Raw genomic sequence first — 18,459 nt, forward strand, 5'->3', positions numbered from 1 at the left:
TTTCAAGTCTTCTATTCCCTTGTTCATCTTCTGTCTAGATCTTATTGAAAATGGGGTACTTAATTCCCCAACTCTTATTGTATACTTTTATATTTCTCCATTCATTTCAGGTTTTTTTTTTTTGCGGTACGTGGGCCCCTCACTGCTGTGGCCTCTCCCGTTTTGGAGCACAGGCTCTGGACGCACAGGCTCAGCGGCCATGGCTCACGGGCCCAGCTGCTCCGTGGCATGTGGGATCCTTCTGGACTGGGGCACGAACCCGTGTCCCCTGCATCGGCAGGCGGACTCTCAACCACTGCGCCACCAGGGAAGCCACATTTCAGTTTTTGATTCATGTATTTTGGTACTCTGTTGTTAGGTTAATATGTGTTTCTAATTGTTATATCTTTCTGATGGATTGACTTTTATCAATATAAGATGTCACTCTTTATCTATAGTGACATTTTTTGTTTTAAAGTCCATTTTAAATAGACTTTATATAATAGTATAGCCACTCCAGCTTTCTTATAGTTGCCATTTGCCTGATATTTCTCTCTATGCTTTAACCTTCAGTCTGTATCCTTGAATCTAAAGTGTGAATCCAATAAAAAGCATAGAGGTAAGTCTTGTTTTTTTTTCCAGTTTGATGATCTCTGCCTTTTGATTGGATTGTTTAATCCATTCATATTTATTATTAACATAGGTGGACTTATGACTGCCATTTTACTGTTTCTTTTCTATATGTCTCAAGCTTCTGTTTCTCCATTCTTTTTTGTTTGTTTGTTTGTTTTTTGTGGTACGTGGGCCTCTCACTGTTGTGGCCTCTCCTGCTGTGGAGCACAGGCTCCGGACGCGCAGGCTCAGCGGCCATGGCTCATGGGCCCAGCCGCTCCGTGGCATGTGGGATCTTCCCAGACCGGGGCACGAACCCGTGTCCCCTGCATTGGCAGGCAGACTCTCAACCACTGCACCACCAGGGAAGCCCTCCATTCCTCTTTTTGCTTTCTTTTGCTTTGAATGTTTTCTAATAAAACATTTAAACGTCTTTAATATTTTCACTATATATTTTTAGTTATTTCTTTACTGGTTGCTCTAGGGTTTACCATACACATCTTAACTTAATTGGCTTCAGCTATATACTAACTAAATTCCAATGAGATATAAAAACCTTATTGCTATATAAACCTATTCCTTTTCTCACTTTTTGTGGTATTATTGTTATTATTATTTCTATATTACAAACCCAACAATACATCATTATAATTATTACTTAATATAATTTTATGTCTTTTAAAGAAGCTGAGAGAAGAAAGAACAAGTATATATTTACAACTTTTTAATATTAACCTTATTTCCCATTTCTTATTTTCTTCATTTGTTCCTATGGATTTGAGTTACCATTTTAGAGTCATTTCTTTAATCCAATACAGCTTTGTTTCCACCCACTTCCTTTGTCTTGTTATTGGTAAATATATTACAGTTTTATATGTTATAGATCCAACAATGCAACTATATACATATTGTCTTATAAAATAGCTTTTTAAATCAATTAAGGAAAAATGTATTTTGACTGTCTTTTATAATTACATAATTACCTTTACCCATGCTAATTTTTTGGATGTGTAGATTCAAATTACCGTCTGAGGTCACCTGCTTTCCACCTGAAGAACTTCCTTTAATATTTCCTGTAAGTCAGGCCTAACAGCAACATAGTCTCTCAGTTTTTGACTATGTGGGAATGTCTTTATTTCATCTTCATTTTTGAAAAACAGCTTTATTGAATATAGGATTCTATATTGACAGTCTTTTTCTTTCAGCACTTTGAATATGTTTTCCCACTGCCACCTCCATTGTTTCTGATGAGAAGTCATCTATTACTCTTATTGAGGTTCCCTTGTAAGTGGCTTCAGTTGTCTCATGTTGCTTTCAAAAGTTTCTCTTTATCTTTGGGTTTTAGCATTCTTATTACGGTATGTTTGTTGATTTCTTCTTATTTATCCTAATTGGGGTTCATTGAGATTTCTCAGATGTGTAGATAATGTTTCTCATCAAATTTGGGATTTTACAGCCATTATTTATTGGAATATTTTTTCTGCTCCTTTCTTTCTCTGATATTCCAAGTATGTTGGAGTGCTTAATGGTTCTTTACCCCATTAAATTTTCATTATTTTTTTCTTTCTGATCTTCAACCTGGATACAGTTATCCCATTAAACATCACAACCCAATGAGGTAAGTAGTATTATTATCGTCATTTTTATAGATGAGAAAACTGAGGCTCAGATTAAGTGACTTGCCAAGGTCACAGAGTGGTAAGTATGGCTGTGAAGTTCAAACAGGTCTGACTCCAAAGTTTGTACTACTTCCTCTATATCATATCATCTTTCTATTCTCCAGCAACTACAAACAAACAACTGGGGGATTTGGGGTAGGCTGCCTCTCTTCTAGAGAGCTCTTTATTTCTACCCCTCTTTAGTATTCTTTGCTAGTATGTTCCTCTTCTAAAATTAATATATCTAATCCCTAACATGTAATAGATAATGATTCAATGTTTATTGCTTTTAATTCAATCATTACTCAATGGTAGCTAGCTTAAATGACTATGAGAACATTGTTTTGATCTAAATTCTTTCATTAGAAAAAATATAAAGCTATTTGAAGACAGTGATAACTTAATAGGGAAATGTCCATTAAATATGTTGACTAACTTATGAAAACTACCTACTGTTACTGCTGATAGGTCTCATTCAAGAGCATTTGCTGATGTTTAGGCCTGGAGTCTTGGTCATTTATTTACTAGGAAAATAAATTTAGGGACAAATGGGCTCTAGAAATAAATATTTCAACACTTAATTAGTTTTTTAGTTTTGTATATATAGGAGCCAGTCTTGAAAGAATGTTATCTCTAGGGACAAATATTTAAGACCTCATATAAATTATAATGATTAAAAAAAAACCCTTGGAAGTAATCCACTGTAATTTATCCTGAGAAAATGATACTCTTTATTCCCTATCCTCCATACTCATTATATTGTCTATCCCAGAGAGTGTTTGATTATAGAAAATGTTTTCTACCAATTCTTTCCAAAAGCTGAAAGGGATTTTAATTGTTTTCTCTCCCTCAGTTAGCTTCTCTTCTTCAATTCCAAATAAATTGCTATCTATATACAAATCCTAGATCTTAGATTCTGATGCAAGAAAGACCTCCTGGGACTCACAATCTTTATGTCTTCTAGCTGCCACTGATTTCTGTAGTATTATCTGTAGTAGATGATATTAGAGAAGCAGCCTGGAGATCTGACTGCTGCTTTTTGTTCTTTCCAAATTCTATCACCAATATTTTCCCACGTAGTTTATATCCATTTACTAGACGCAATGCTTGCCATGCTATTTCTGTATCTAAAAGAGAAAGAAAAAACATCAGTTTATATGTGGCTTAATCGATTTTATTCCAAGTCTAGTTTATGTTGTTTTTGCCTTGGAGTTCAGTGTAGGCTATAAGGCCACGTAATTATTTTATTTTATTGGGTTTTCTACAATCTCAAATTTGTAATAACTCAGCAAGATTAAACTAATGGCTAAGAATAACAACAATAAAACCTTAAAATGGATGTTTGAGAGCTTCTCCTAATTCAATGATATAGGTAAAGAAACAAGGATACAGACAGTGTGTTAAAGAGGGTTAAGCTATAACTAATAATACACAAACCTCTATCTTAGATAACAGATTATAGGTACTGTAAGAATGAAATCATTTTCAAAATGGGGAAGACAAATAAAAGTTGTTATCATGGTATTGAGGACATTTTGCTACTTTTTCCTTTTGATCAGAGAGTGGTTGCAGGAGCCCTCATTAGGATAAGTAAGTTTAAGAATGCTTGCAGGCATATGGAAGCTTGAGGTGTAAGAGTATATAGCATACAGCAGGAGGATTTGATTTATGGGTCTCACAGCCTGGATGTGGGAAATTAGGAAGGAATGGAATTACTGCCTAGAGTCTGTGAAATCATAAGTGGACAAGCAATGTTTTTAGATTGAACCAATTTATGTCTCATATATGTATGCACTACAAATTTTCAAATGCATGTATAATTACTAAAATGGCTATTTATTTAGAAGTACTTAGTGTATAAAGCCTTTTTATTACATATCTTTTCAATTAATAGATCACATTAGGTGGGGGTGCATGAAGTAATTTTATAAGTTTAAAAAGGGTTCTCACACTTGAAAAGACTAAAAATCACTAGCGTTGAGGATCCACAAACCTTCAATGAGATAGGAAAGATGGTACAATGCTGTATGAAAAGAATGCAGGGGAGTTTGGCACTGCTCATGTGTAAAAGCACTTCCCTTTAAATAGATTACTAGGCTGTATATAAATGATGATACTTTAGGGATAATAAAAGGCACAGCTCCTACCCAGCCTCCACCAAAAAAAGAAAGTCTGGTCTGTCATAGGAACTGAAATTCCTATACAGGTATAACTTTTTAACTGCACTTTGCTTTATTATGCTTTGCAGATATTGCAGTTTTTTCCCTCAAATTTAAGGTTTCTAGCAACCTTGCACTGTCAAGATGATGGCTAGCATTTTTTACCAAGAAAGTATTTTTAAGTTAAGGTATGTACATTGTTTTTTTAGACAAAATGCTACTGCACACTTAATAGACTACAGTATAGTACAAACATAACTTTTACATGTGCTAGGAAACCAAAATATTCATGTGACTTGCTTCACTGGGATATTCACTTTATTGCAGTGGTCTGGAACCGAATCTGTAATATCTCTGAGATATACCTGTATTATTTCTCCCTTTGGCTTAGGATACTGAAATCATGTATTAAGATGCAAACAACAGTTAAAAGAATATATCACCTACTAGTTAATTATGAATTACTAATGAATTAGCATAATATAGCATAATAGCATAATATCTTGCAGTCTCTTAGTCCTAAAGGAATAGGACATAATGCAAGTATGAGTGTTCTGATCAGAATACCAATATATTAATAATTAACATAATTATAACTTGGACTAGAAATACTATTTTCAGCAAAGGGAAAGTAAATTTTGATGGCGTGAGTAGGAAGTGCCAAAACTGAGGAAAAGTGAGGACAAAGGTGTAAAGTGGTCGTGCACTGTCAAAGGAGGAGAGGAAGCACAGAAGGGAAAGTAGAGAAAAATTAAAAACATGTTTTCCTTAGTTCTCTTCCCTTCCTCCCATGTGCTTGGCCAAGCACATACTTCTCATGTGCTGTAGAGATATCAAAGCGCTATATCTAAACAAGAGAGGGAATAAGTAGTCACTAATGAACTTATGCTACAACTGAGTAATTATCCAGATGAAGCTACTTACTGGGAAAAGTGATAAAAGCCTGCCCTCTCATTCGTCCAGTCATCATTCGGAATTGAATTGGAGGTCCTTTCTTCTCCTGGAACCGAGCGAATAATGAGACAAGATCTCTTTCGGTCACCCGAGGGCTAAGGTTCTTCAGGTATAACACCTAATATAAACCAAGGATCACCAGAAATAACACATTAGGGAGGTAAGGCAACTATTTAATTGTGGTAGGAATTAGTTAGTTTCAGATAAAGATGGTGGATTGAACACATGCATCTAATTTCAATCCCTCCAGAAAACTCTCCAAAAACTATAGAGACTTTTTTTTAATACAAACTGACAAGGTAAGGAAGAACAAGGAAAGGAGGCAATAGCAACAATATTCTGGAAGCTGGAAAATAACTGAACGAGTGTACTCAAGAAAGCTGAATCTTAAACCAGCAGTGGGGAAAGCCAGGAACTAACCCAATCTATACCTAAGAATCCTCAAACATTTTAGGAACTGATATATTCAGGTGTCTCTGGAAATGGATGTAAAGAGCTGGGGTTAAGATAAGGTGGGTAGGTTGAAAACTCTTTAAAAATAGGTTAGATCTTTAAACACCTCCCCTATAATACGCTACTGGGTAAAGACCACTCCCAATCTTGGTGAATACTGGAGGTTCATTCTCTGAACACAGGGAGAGCTAGATACAGTTGAGGATGAGAATACTGTTCCTAAAAACTAGGAGATTAAGAGAAATAATGCATTCTGAATGATGAAGATACCCCAAACACTTCCTCCCATTAGGCTCCCACAATGCTGGTGGTACCCTCCCATGCAAGAGTTCTGAAGTCTTCTCTGGAGAATCTGATTACCCCAAGAAGAAAGATCTAAAAATGCTGGTTTTGGATGTGGAATTTCTCCAAGAAATGGACGAGCCAGATGACTTTAAGTGAAGCTCAAAGTCAATAAGGATCACTCATTTGCTCAGAGCTTCCAATCTGTTTTTGGCCCCTACTCATAAATATGAGCACAGATTATCAGGCATCTGAGAAAAGCCTCTAATGTGAAAGAGAACAGAGCAAACAAAGAAATGAAAGCAAATGGGAGAAAACAGAAACTATGCAAGGACAAAAAAAAAACACTTCAAAAAGCCATCACTAATACCCTCAGAGAAATAAGAGAAAATATTCCATCTATTACGAATGGGATGCTATAAAAAAAAGAAATATTCACGAAAACAAAAAAGAGCTCTTAAGTGTGATTGAACTTAGTTCTTATCGGCTTAAAATAGATTGTTATAAGATGTTCTGGGTAAGTTCCATTGTAATTATGAAGAAAATACCTATAGAGGATACACAAAAGAAAATGAGAAAGGAAAAAAGCACTTCACTACCAAAAATTCACTGAAATACAAAGGAGGACCTCAAGAAAGAAAAAGAGCAACAAAAGAGCTACAATACAGAAAACAACTAATAAATGGCAATAGTAAGTCCTCCCTATCAATAATTACTTTACCTATAAATGGATTAAACTCCCTAATCAAAGACATAGAGTGGCTGAACAAATAAAAACCAAGATCTGACTATGTGCTGTCTGCAAGAAACTCACTTTAGATTTAAGGCCATACATAGGCTGAAAATGAAAGGATAGAAAAATAAATTCCATGCAAGTTGTAACCAAAAAAGAGCAGGGTTGGCCATGCTTATATAAGATAAAATAAACTTTGTCAAAAACTTTCAAAGGAAACAAAAAAGGATATTACATAACGATAAAAAGGTCAATTTCACCAGGAAGATATAACTACTATAAATATATATACATCCAACATCAGAGCACCTAAATATATGAAGCAAACATTGAGAAAACTGAAGGAAGAAACAGAAAGCAACACAATATTACTAGGAGATTTCAATACCTCACTTTCAATAGCAGAAGAAAAACTAGAAAATTCACAAATTTGTGGAAACTAAACAAAAATACTCTAGAACTAATGGGTCAAAGAAGAAATCAAAAGGGAAATTAGAAAATACCTTGAGACAAATGAATATGAAACCATAATATACCAAAATTTATTGGATGCAGCAAGATCAATGCTAAGAGGGAATTTTATAGCATTAAGTGCCTAAATTAAAAGAGGAGAAAGCTCTCAAACAACTTAACTCTATACTTCAAGGAACTAGAAAAAACAGAATAAACTAAGCTCAAAGTTATCAGAGGGAAATAATAAAGATTAGAACAGAAATAAATGAAATAGAGATTAGAAAAATCATAGAAAAAAATCAACCAAACTAAGAGCTGTTTTTTTAAAAAGATCAACAAAATTGACTACCTTTAGTTAGGCTAAGAAAAAAAGAAGACTCAAATAAAATTAGCTGTGAAAGAGGAGTCATTACAATGGATGCCACAGAAATAAAAAAGAATTATGAGAGACTACTCTGATAATTATATGCCAACAAACTGGATAACCTAGAAAAAAGGATAAATTCCTAGAAACATAAAACCTACCAAGACAAAATCATGAAGAAATAGAAAATCTGAATAGATATATAACTAGCAATAAAATTGATTCAGTAATCAACAAAGAAAAGCTCAGGACCAGATGGCTTCACAGGTGAATTCTACCTAACATTTAAAGAAGAATTAATACCAATCCTCCTCAAACACTTTCAAAAAACTGAAGAGGAGGAAACACTCCCAAACTAATTTTATGAGGCTATCATTACCCTGACCAAAAGCAGAAAAAGACATAACAAGAAAAGAAAACTACAGGCCAATATCCCTGATGAATACAGATGCAAAAATCCTTAACAGAAAACTAGTAAACTGAATTCAAAAGCACATTTAAAGGATCACACATCATGACCAAATGGGATTTATCCCTGTGATGCAAGGATGGTTCAACATATGAAAATCAGTCAATAAGATACAACACATTAACAGAATGAAGGATAAAAATCACAAATCATCTCAAAAGACATCAATGGACAGATATTCCAGACAGAAAATCAGTAAGGCAACAAAATGACACAACAGAACAGACAGACTTAATTGATATTTTCAGGACATTGCATCCAAAAGAAACAAAAACAAAAACCACCAAATCAAACAAAACAACAACCAGAATACACATTCTTTTCAAGTGCACACTGGAACATTCTCTAGGACAGACCACATACTAGGACACAAAACAAGCCTCAACAAATTTAAGAGGCCAGGGATTATTTCAAGCATCTTTTCTGACCACAACAGCATGAAACTAGAAATCAACCACAGAAAGAGAAACGAGAAAAAAAATGATTACATGGAGATGAAACATGCTACTAAAAAAGCAATAGGTCAAAAACAATGAAATCGAAGAGGAAGTTAAAAAATACCTTGAGACAAATGACAATGAAAACACAACCATACAAAATCTATGGAATGCAGCAAAAGCAGTCCAAAGAGGGAACTTCATAGTGATAAATCCCTTCCTCAAAAACAAGAAAAATCTCAAATAAACAACCTAACCTACCACCTAAAAGAATTAGAAAAAGAAGAACAAACAAAACCTAAAGTCAGCAGAAGGAAGGAAATAATAAAGATCAGGGAGGAAATAAATAAAATAGTTATCAAAAAACAAGAGAAAAAATCAATAAGCCAAGAGCTGTTTTTTTGAAAATGTAAACAAAACTGACAAACCTCTGGTCAGGCTCAATGAGAAAAGAGAGAGAACCCAAATAAATGAGGAGAAATCACAACTGATACTGCAGAAATACAAAAAAACCATAAGAGAATACTATAAACAATTATATGCCAACAGATTGGACAACCTAGAAGAAACAGACAAGTTTCTAGACACATACAGTCCACCAAACCTGAATCAAAAATAAATAGATAGTTTGAACAGACCAATCACTAGAAGTGAAATAGAATCTGTAATTTAAAAAAACTCCCTGCAAAAAGAAGTCCAGGACTGGTTGTCTTCACTGGGGAATTCTACCAAACATACAAAGAAGAACTTATATCAATCCTTCTCAAACTCTTCCAAAAGACTGAAGAGTAGGGAACACTACCAAAGTCATTCTATGAAGAAACCATCATCCTGATACCAAATCCATACAAAGACACTACCATAAAAGAAAATTACAGGCCAATATCTTTGATGAACATAGATGCAAAAAATTCTCAACAAAATATTAGCAAACCAAATCCAACAACACATAAAAAGGATCATACGGGCTTCCCTGGTGGCGCAGTGGTTGAGGGTCCGCCTGCCGATGCAGGGGACGTGGGTTCGTGCCCCGGTCCGGGGGGATCCCACATGCTGCGGAGCGATTGGGTCCATTGGCCATGGCCGCTGGGCCTGCGCGTCCGGAGCCTGTGCTCCACGATGGGGGAGGCCACAGCGGTGAGAGGCCCGCGTACCGAAAAAAAAAAAAAAAAGGATCATACACCATGATCAAGTTGGATTCATCTAAGGGTCACAAGGATGGTTCAACATATGCAAATTAATCAATGTGATACACCACATCAACAAAAGAAAAGACAAAAAACACACGATCATCTCAACAGATGCAGAAAAAGCATTTGATAAAATTCAACATCAATTCATGATAAAAACTCTTATCAAAGTGGGTACAGAGCGAACATATCTCAACATAAGAAAAGCTATTTATGACAAACCCACAGTCAACATAATACTTAACAGTGAAAAGCCTTCCTACTAAAATCTGGAACAAGACAATGATGACCACTTTCACCACTTCTATTCAACATAGGACTGGAAGTCCTAGCCACAGAAATCAGACAGTAAAAAGAAATAAAAGGTATCAAAATTGGAAGGGAAGAGGTAAAATTGTCATTATATGCAGATGACATTATACTATATATAGAAAACCCTAAAGACTCCATACAAAAACTACTAGAACTGATAAGCAAATTCAACAAGGTAGCAGGATACAAGATTAACATATAGAAATCTGTTGAATTTCTTTATACTAACAATGAAATATCAGAAAGGGAAAGTTTAAAAATATCCCTTTAAAAATTACATCATCAACATCACTAATCATTAGAGAAATGCAAATCAAAACTACAATGACGTATCAACTCACACCAGTCAGAATGGCCATCATCAAAAAATCTACAAACAATAAATGCTGGAGAAGGTGTGGAGAAAAGGGAACACTCTTGCACTGTTGGTGGGAATGTAAACTGATACAGCCACTAGGGAGAACAGTATGGAGGTTTCTTAAAAAACTAAAAACAGAACTGCTGTATGACCCAGCAATCCCATTATTGAGCATATACCCTGAGAAAACCATAATTCAAAAAGAGTCATGTACTACAATGTTCACTGCAGCACTATTTACAATAGCCAGGACATGGAAGCAACCTAAGTGTCCATCAACAGATGAATGGATAAAGAAGATGTGGCACATATACACAATGGAATATTAGCCATAAAAAGAAACTAAATTGAGCTATTTGTAGTGAGGTGGATGGACCTAGAGTCTGTCATACAGAGTGAAGTAAGTCAGAAAGAGAAAAACAAATACCGTATGCTAACACATATATATGGAATCTAAAAAAAAAAGGTTCTGATGAATCTAGGGCCAGGACAGGAATAAAGACACAGATGTAGAGAATGGACTTGAGGACACAGGGAGGGGGAAGGGTAAGCTGGGATGAAGTGAAAGAGTGGCATGGACATATATACACTACCAAATGTAAAACAGATAGCTAGTGGGAAGCAGCTGCATAGCACAGGGAGATCAGCTCGGTGCTTTGTGACCACCAGAGGGGTGGGATAGGGAGGGTGGGAGGGAGACGCAAGAGGGAGGGGATATGGGGATATATGTATACACATAGCTGATTCACTTTGTTATAAAGCAGAAACTAACACAACATTGTAAAGCAATTATACTCCAATAAAGGTGTTTTAAAGAAAAAAAAAGACGAGCCAGCAGTTTCTTCTTATGGATCTCATAAAGGGGACACAGTGGCCTTAACAACACCCTGACAGTGGTTATGACCATGAGACATAGAAAGTTAGTAGAATTACATGTTAGTTAATAAACAGTTCCTTTGTAAAAAAAAAAAAAAAAAAGGATAAAGCTACAGATAAACAAGGTCCTACTGTATAGCAAATATCCTATCCCACTGTATTTGATATCCTGTGATAAACCATAATAGAAAAAAGTATGAAAAAGGATGTGTGTGTGTGTATATATATATGTCACTTTGCTGTACAGCAGTATTTAACACAACATTGTAACTCAACTTTACTTCAATACAAAATAAATAAATAAATAAAAATTGCATCAAAAAAATCAAATACTTAGGAATAAACCTGACCTCAGATAGTTCAAACTATGCTGAGATCTATAAAACACTGATAAAGGAAACAGAAGATGATTTTAAGAAATGTAAAGATATACCACGCTCTTGGATTGGAAGAATTAATATTGTTAAAATGGCCATACTACCTCAAGCAATCTACAGATTTAATGTGATCCCTATCAAATTACCCATGCCATTTTCCACAGACTAGAACAAATAATTCTAAAATTTATAAGAAACTATAAAAGACCCAGAATTGACAAAGCAATCCTGAGGAAAAAGAACAAAGCAGGAGGCATAACCCTCCCGGACTTCAGACAATTACAAAGCTACAGTAATCAAAACTGCGTGGTACTGGCACAAAAACAGACATATAGATTAATATAACAGAACAGAGAGCCCAGAAATAAACACACACATCTACAATCAATTAATCTTTGACAAAGGAGGCAAGAATATACCATGGAGAAAAGACAGTCTCTTCAGCAAGTGGTGTTGGGAAAGCTGGACAGCTGCATGTAAATCAATAAAGTTAGAAAACTGCCTCATGCCATACACAAAAATAAACTCAAAATGGCTTAAAGACATATAAGACAGGATACCATAAAACACCTAAAAGAGAACACAGGCAAAACATTCTCTGACATAAATCATACCAATGTTTTCTTAGGTCAGTCTCCCAAGGCAATAGCAATAAAAGCAAAAATAAACAAATGGGACCTAATCAAACTTATCAGCTTTCACACAGCAAAGGAAACCATGAACAAAACTAAAAGACAACCTATGTACTGGGAGAAAATATTTGCAAATGATGCAATTGACAAGGGCTTCTTTTCAAAATATACACACAGCTCATAAAACTCAATAACAAAAAAACAAACAACCTAATCAAAAATAGGCAGAAGACCTAAATAGACATTTCACCAAAGAAGACATACAGATGACCAATAAGCACATGAAAAGATGCTCAACATCGCTAATTATTGGAGAAATGCAAATCAAAACTAAAATGATGTATCACTTCACACCAGTTGGGATGGCCATCATCAAAAAGTCTACAAATAATAAATGCTGCAGAGGGTGTGGAGAAAAGGAAACCCTCTTACTCTGTTGGTGGGAATGTATGTTGGTGTAACCACTATGGAGAACAGTATGGAGGTTCCTTAAAAAACTAAAAACAGAGTTGCCATACGATCCAGCAATCCCATTCCAGGGCATATATCTGGAGAAAACTCTAATTTAAAAAGATACATGCACCTCAGTGTTCAAAACAGCACTATTTACAATAGCCAAGAAATGGAAGCAACCTAAATACACGTCAACAGATTAATGGAAAAAGATGTGGTATATATATACAATGGAATACTACCTAGCCACAAAACAGAATGAAATAATGACATTTGCTGCAACATGGACGGACCTAGAGATTGTCATACTAAGTGAAGAAAGTCAGACAAAGACAAATATCTTATGACATCACTTATATGTGGAATCTAAAATATGATAAAAATGAACTTATTTACAGAACAGAAATAGACTCACAGACATAGAAAACAAACTTATGGTTACCAAAGAGGAAAGGCAGGGAGGAGGGATAAACTAGGAGTTTGGGATTAGCAGACAGAAACTACTATATATAAAATAAACAACAAGATCCTACTGTATAGCACAGGGAACTATATTCAATAACCTGTAATAAACTATAATGAAAATAATCTGAAAAATTATATACAGTAAGTCCCCTACATATGAATGAGTTCCATTTCAAGAGTGTGTTCTAAGTCCAATTTGTTCATAAGTCCAACAAAGTTAGCCTAGGTACCCAACTAACACAATTGGCTATTTAGTACTGTACTGTAATAGGTTTATAATACTTTTCACACAAATAATACATAAAAAACAAACACAAAAAATTAAGAAAACATTGTATACCTTACAGTACAGTACCTTGAAAAGTACAGTAGTGCAGTACAACAGCTGGCATACAGAGGCTGGCATCGAGTGAACAGGCAAGAAGAGTTACTGACTGGAGGAAGGAGAGGGAGTGGGAGATGGCAGAGCTGAAGGATCATCAGCAACAGGAGATGGAGGGCAAGCTGCAATTTCACTCACACCTGACGTTGATGGCACAGGTTCTGGTTCCTTGCTGGATTCAATTCTATCTACCCTCTTAAAAAAAATGATCTAGTGATGTCTGGGTAGTAGTTCTTTTCTCCTCATCATAGATGACACGGTAGCACTGGATTGCATTCTGAACGGCTGCTGCAACCTTTGTGTACCTTTCTACGTTTGGGTCCTATGCCTCAAAAACTAACAGTGCCTCCTTAAATAAAGAAAATCCCCTTGCCATTTCCTGCATTGTGAATCTTTTCGGTTCTTCAGTTACTTCTTCCTCTTGTCTCTCTTCGTCCTTTCTCTGGGCCTCCAATTCCACCAGGTCTTCATTAGTAAGCCCCTCATGCTGCACAGCAAGGAGTTCAATGAAGTCGTCCTCTTGCAGATCTAGCTCCAGCTGCTCGTTGAGGGTCACTACATTGCTGAAGGCCTCTTTGGACTCCTCATCCACCTTCTCAAATCCATGAAAACCGTGAACAAACTGTGGGCCAAGGTTCTTCCAAACCCCATTCATGGTGACGGCCATAACCTCACGCCAAGCAGAGTCAATGTTTTTTATGGCCTTGTAGATGTCACAGTCCTTCCAAAATTGTCGCCAAGTTGTTCCGATTCGTCACTCACCTTTACTGCCTGATGAAAAGTGTGATGTAAATAATATTTCTTATAGGTTGCTATAACTCCCTGGTTCATAGGTTCGATGAGTGATGTAGTATTCAGTGGCATATGCACTACTGTACTTTGATGTTGGGATGAAAGTCGTCCATGAACGGGGGTTGGCTTGGAGCATTGTTGAGCAGCAAAAGAATGTTGAATGGAACATCCTCCTCCAAGCAATATTTCTCTACCTCCGGGATAAATTGGTGGAAAAACCAGTCCTGGAAAATGGCTGTGTAACCCAGGCTTTGGGGTTACTCTTCTACACAATAGGAAGAGAGCTCTTGGCTATGTTTTAAGGGCTCTTGGGTTCTCTGAATGATAAACTAAGCGAGGCTTTGGCTTCATATTGCTGGAAGCACTGCCACCAAACAACAGAGATAGCCTATCCTTTGCTGCTTTATAGCCTGGCATCAACTTTTCCTCCTTACTGATGTAACTTCGGTCTGGCTTCCTCTTCCAGTACAGTCCTGACTCACCCACATTAAAAACCTGCTCGGGTAAATACGTACCTTTATCGATAATTTCTCGAAACATTTCAGGAGATTCCCAGGCAGCTACTGTTATCTGCACTCATTGCCTCGCCACTTACTTTTATGTTGTGAAGGTTGGCTCTAGCCTTGAACTGATGAAACCAGCCATGGCTGGCATTAAAAGATGCGCCCTTGGATTCTTCGCCGTGTTTCTTCTTCAAGTCTTCATAAAGGCTTTTAGCTTTCTCTTAAATCAGTATTAAGTTGAGTGGGACTCGACGCAGATGCTGATCCTGCATCCACACACTGAGAAGCTTCTCCATCTCCTCCATCACTTTTCCACACTTCTTTGATACTATTTTTGACATCATTGGCACAGGAGACTTCACATGTTACATGATCTTGTCCTTGTTCTCCAAAATCATGCTGATGGTTGCAAGATTCATGTTATAAGAACGAGTGACATCTACCATTGTTTTGCCTCACTCCACTCTCCCAGTTATTTTCACTTTTGTTTCCATTGTTATCACTTGGCACTTCTTAGCAGTACCAGCTACATCACCACTGCTTTTATGCTTGCTTCCGGACATCCTGGGCTTAAAATAAAGATACTGTACTACTGTACTCTATACACTACTGTAAAGTACACAAAAGCACAATCACTTGTAGAGGATGCATGCATGTGACAATGTACGCCAGACGTGAACTAACTTACATGACTGGACATGTGAACACACGTTCGCATCTCTGAAAGTTCACAACTTGAAGGTTTGTATGTAGGGGACTAACTGTATACGTGTGTGTGTGTGTGTGTGTGTGTGTATAAAAAACTGAATCACTTTGCTGTACACCAGAAACTAACACAACATTGTAAATTATACTTCAGTAAAAAAAAAACAGAAACATTTTTAAAAAATTGAAAGACACAAATAAATGGAAAGACATTGCATATTCATGGATTAGAAATATTCATATTGTTGAAATGTACATACTACTCATAGTGATCTACAGATTCAATGCAATTGTTATCAAAATCCCAGTGACAGGGACTTCTCTGGTGGTGCAGTGGCTAAGAATCTGCCCGCCAATGCAAGGGACACGGGTTCGATCACTGGTCTGGGAAGATCCCACATGTTGCGGAGCGACAAGCCTGTGTGCCTCAACTACTGAGCCTGCACTCTAGAGCCCTTGCACCACAACTACTGAAGCCCGAGCACCTAGAGCCCACGCTCTGCAACAAGAGAAGCCACCACAATGAGAAGCCTGCACACCGCAACAAAGAGTAGCCCCTGCTCGCCACGACTAGAGAAAGCCCGTGCGCAGCAAAGAAGACCCAACACAGCCAAAAAAAAAAAACCAATTACAAATTTTATGGAAATAAAAGAAGTCCTAAAATTCATATGGAACCACAAGAGACCCCAAATCAACAGAGCAATCTTGAGGAAGAAGAACAAAGTAGGATGTGTCACATATCCTGATTTCAAACTACAGTAATCAAAACAGTAAGGTACTAGCATAAAAATAAACAGACATATTGACCAATGGAATAGAATAGAGGGCCTAGAAATAAACCACACATTTATCATAAACTGATCTTAGACAAGGAGGGCAAGAATACACAATGGGGAAAAGATAGTCTTTTTAATAAATGGTGTTTGGAAAACTGGATATCCAGTACAAAAGAATGAAATTAGATGCTTCTCTTATACCCTATACAAAACCCAACTCAAAAGGAAGTAAAGACTTAAAAATAAGACATGAAACTCTAAAACTCCTAGAAGAAAACATAGAAAAATCTTGACCCTGGCCTTGGCAATAATTTCTTAGATATGCTGTGAAAAGCACAAGCAACAAAAGCAAAAACAGACAAGTGTCATTACATCAATTCAAACCAATATGCACAGCAAAAGAAACAATCAGAAAAGTTAAAAAGCAACCTACAGAATGGGAGAAGGTATTTTCAAATCATATATCTAATGAAGGGTTAATATCTAAAATATATAAGGGATTCCTGAAACTCAAAAGCAAAAAAAAAAAAAAAAAAAGACGTGTTGGTAAGGATGTGGAAAAATTTTAACCCTTGTACACTGCTGGTGGAAATGTAAATTTGTACAACCACAATGGGAAACAGTTGGAAGATCATTAAAAAATTAAAAATAGAACCCACATAATCCAGCAATCCCAATTCTGGCTATATATCTAAAAGAACTGGAATCAGAATCTGGAAGAAGTATCTGCGTTCCCATGTTCACTGCACCATTGTTCACAATAGCAAAGACATGGAAACAACCTAAATGTCTATTGACAGATGAATGGATAAAAAGAAAATGTGGTGTATAAATACAACAAGGTATTACCCAGCCTTAAAAACGAATAAAATCTTGTCATTTGCTACAACGTAGGTGAACTTGGAAGACATGCTAAATGAAATAAACCAGAAACAGAAGAACAAATACTACATGACCCACATATATCATGAATCTAAAATAGTCAAACTCATAGAAGCAGAGAACAGAATCGTGTTTACCAGGGGCTAGGAGGAAGGGTAATTGAGGAGGTGTTCATCAAAGGGTATATAGTTTCACTTATACAAGATGAGTAAGTCCTACAGATCTATTGTACAGCAGCGTATATATAGTTAACAATACTGCATTGGATACTTAAAAATTTGTTAAAAGGATAGATCTTATGTTAAATATTCTTATCAAAAGAAAAAATGGAGGGAGGAAATTCCTGGAGGTGATGGTTAAGTTTAGGGCATTGTGCTGGTGATGGTTTCATGTTGTATATTTATCTTCAAACCCACTAAGATGCATACATTAAATATGTACAGCTTTTTTTGTATGTCAAACATACTTCAATTGAAGAAAAACTTAACCAAGGAAGTGAAGGACTTGTACATTGAAAATCACAAAACATTGCTCAAAGAAATTAAAGACAACACAAATAAACTCAAAGATGTCCCATGTTCATGCACTAGAAGACAATATTATTAAAATGTCCACACTATCCAAAGTGGTCTACAGATTTAATGCAATTCGTATCAAAATTCCAATGTTATTTTTTGTAGAAATAGAAAAACAATCCTAAAATTCATAAGGAACCAGAAGAGACCCCCAAATAGCCAGAGCAATCTTGAGAAGTAAGAACAAAACTGGGGAGGCCTCACACTTCTCAATTTCAAAATATATTACAAATCTACAATAATCAAAACAGTATGATACTGGCATAAAAACAGACATGTAGACTAATGGAACAGAATAGAGAGCCCAGAAATAAACCCACACATATACAGTCAACTGATTAATAAGGGGGGCAAGAATACACAATGGGGAAAGGATAGTCCCTTCAACCAATGGCGTTGGGAAAAGTTGATATCCACATGCAAAAGTATAAAATTGGCCTCTTATTTATATCATACACGAAAATCAACTCAAAGTGGATTAAAGATTTAAACATAAGACCTGAAACTCTAAAACTTCCAGAAGACAATATAGGGGAAAATCCTCATGACACTGGCCTTGGCAATGATTTCTTAGGTATTAAAGCAGAAACACAGGCAACAAAAGCAAAAATAAAGTGGGACTACATCA

At 36.1% G+C, this 18,459-nt stretch overlaps 1 protein-coding gene across 3 annotated transcripts in view; it reads right to left on the bottom strand.

Moving 5' to 3' along the window:
* Window positions 1-1,873: 1,873 nt before the first annotated feature.
* The window catches only part of RBM41 (RNA binding motif protein 41), a 68,320-nt gene continuing 51,734 nt past the window's right edge, over window positions 1,874-18,459 (bottom strand). For all 3 annotated transcript variants that reach the window (XM_029240951.1, XM_029240950.1, XM_029240949.1), the window contains 2 exons: window positions 5,333-5,480; window positions 1,874-3,376 (listed from right to left, as the gene is read on the bottom strand). In XM_029240951.1, the coding sequence (XP_029096784.1) occupies window positions 3,210-3,376; window positions 5,333-5,480 (315 nt within the window). In that variant the 3' untranslated portion in view covers window positions 1,874-3,209. The remainder of the gene's footprint in view (window positions 3,377-5,332; window positions 5,481-18,459) is intronic.

The sequence above is a fragment of the Monodon monoceros genome, unplaced genomic scaffold (assembly GCF_005190385.1).
Source record: "Monodon monoceros isolate NGI ecotype Baffin Bay Population unplaced genomic scaffold, NGI_Narwhal_1 Super_Scaffold_22, whole genome shotgun sequence".
Lineage (NCBI taxonomy): Eukaryota > Metazoa > Chordata > Mammalia > Artiodactyla > Monodontidae > Monodon > Monodon monoceros.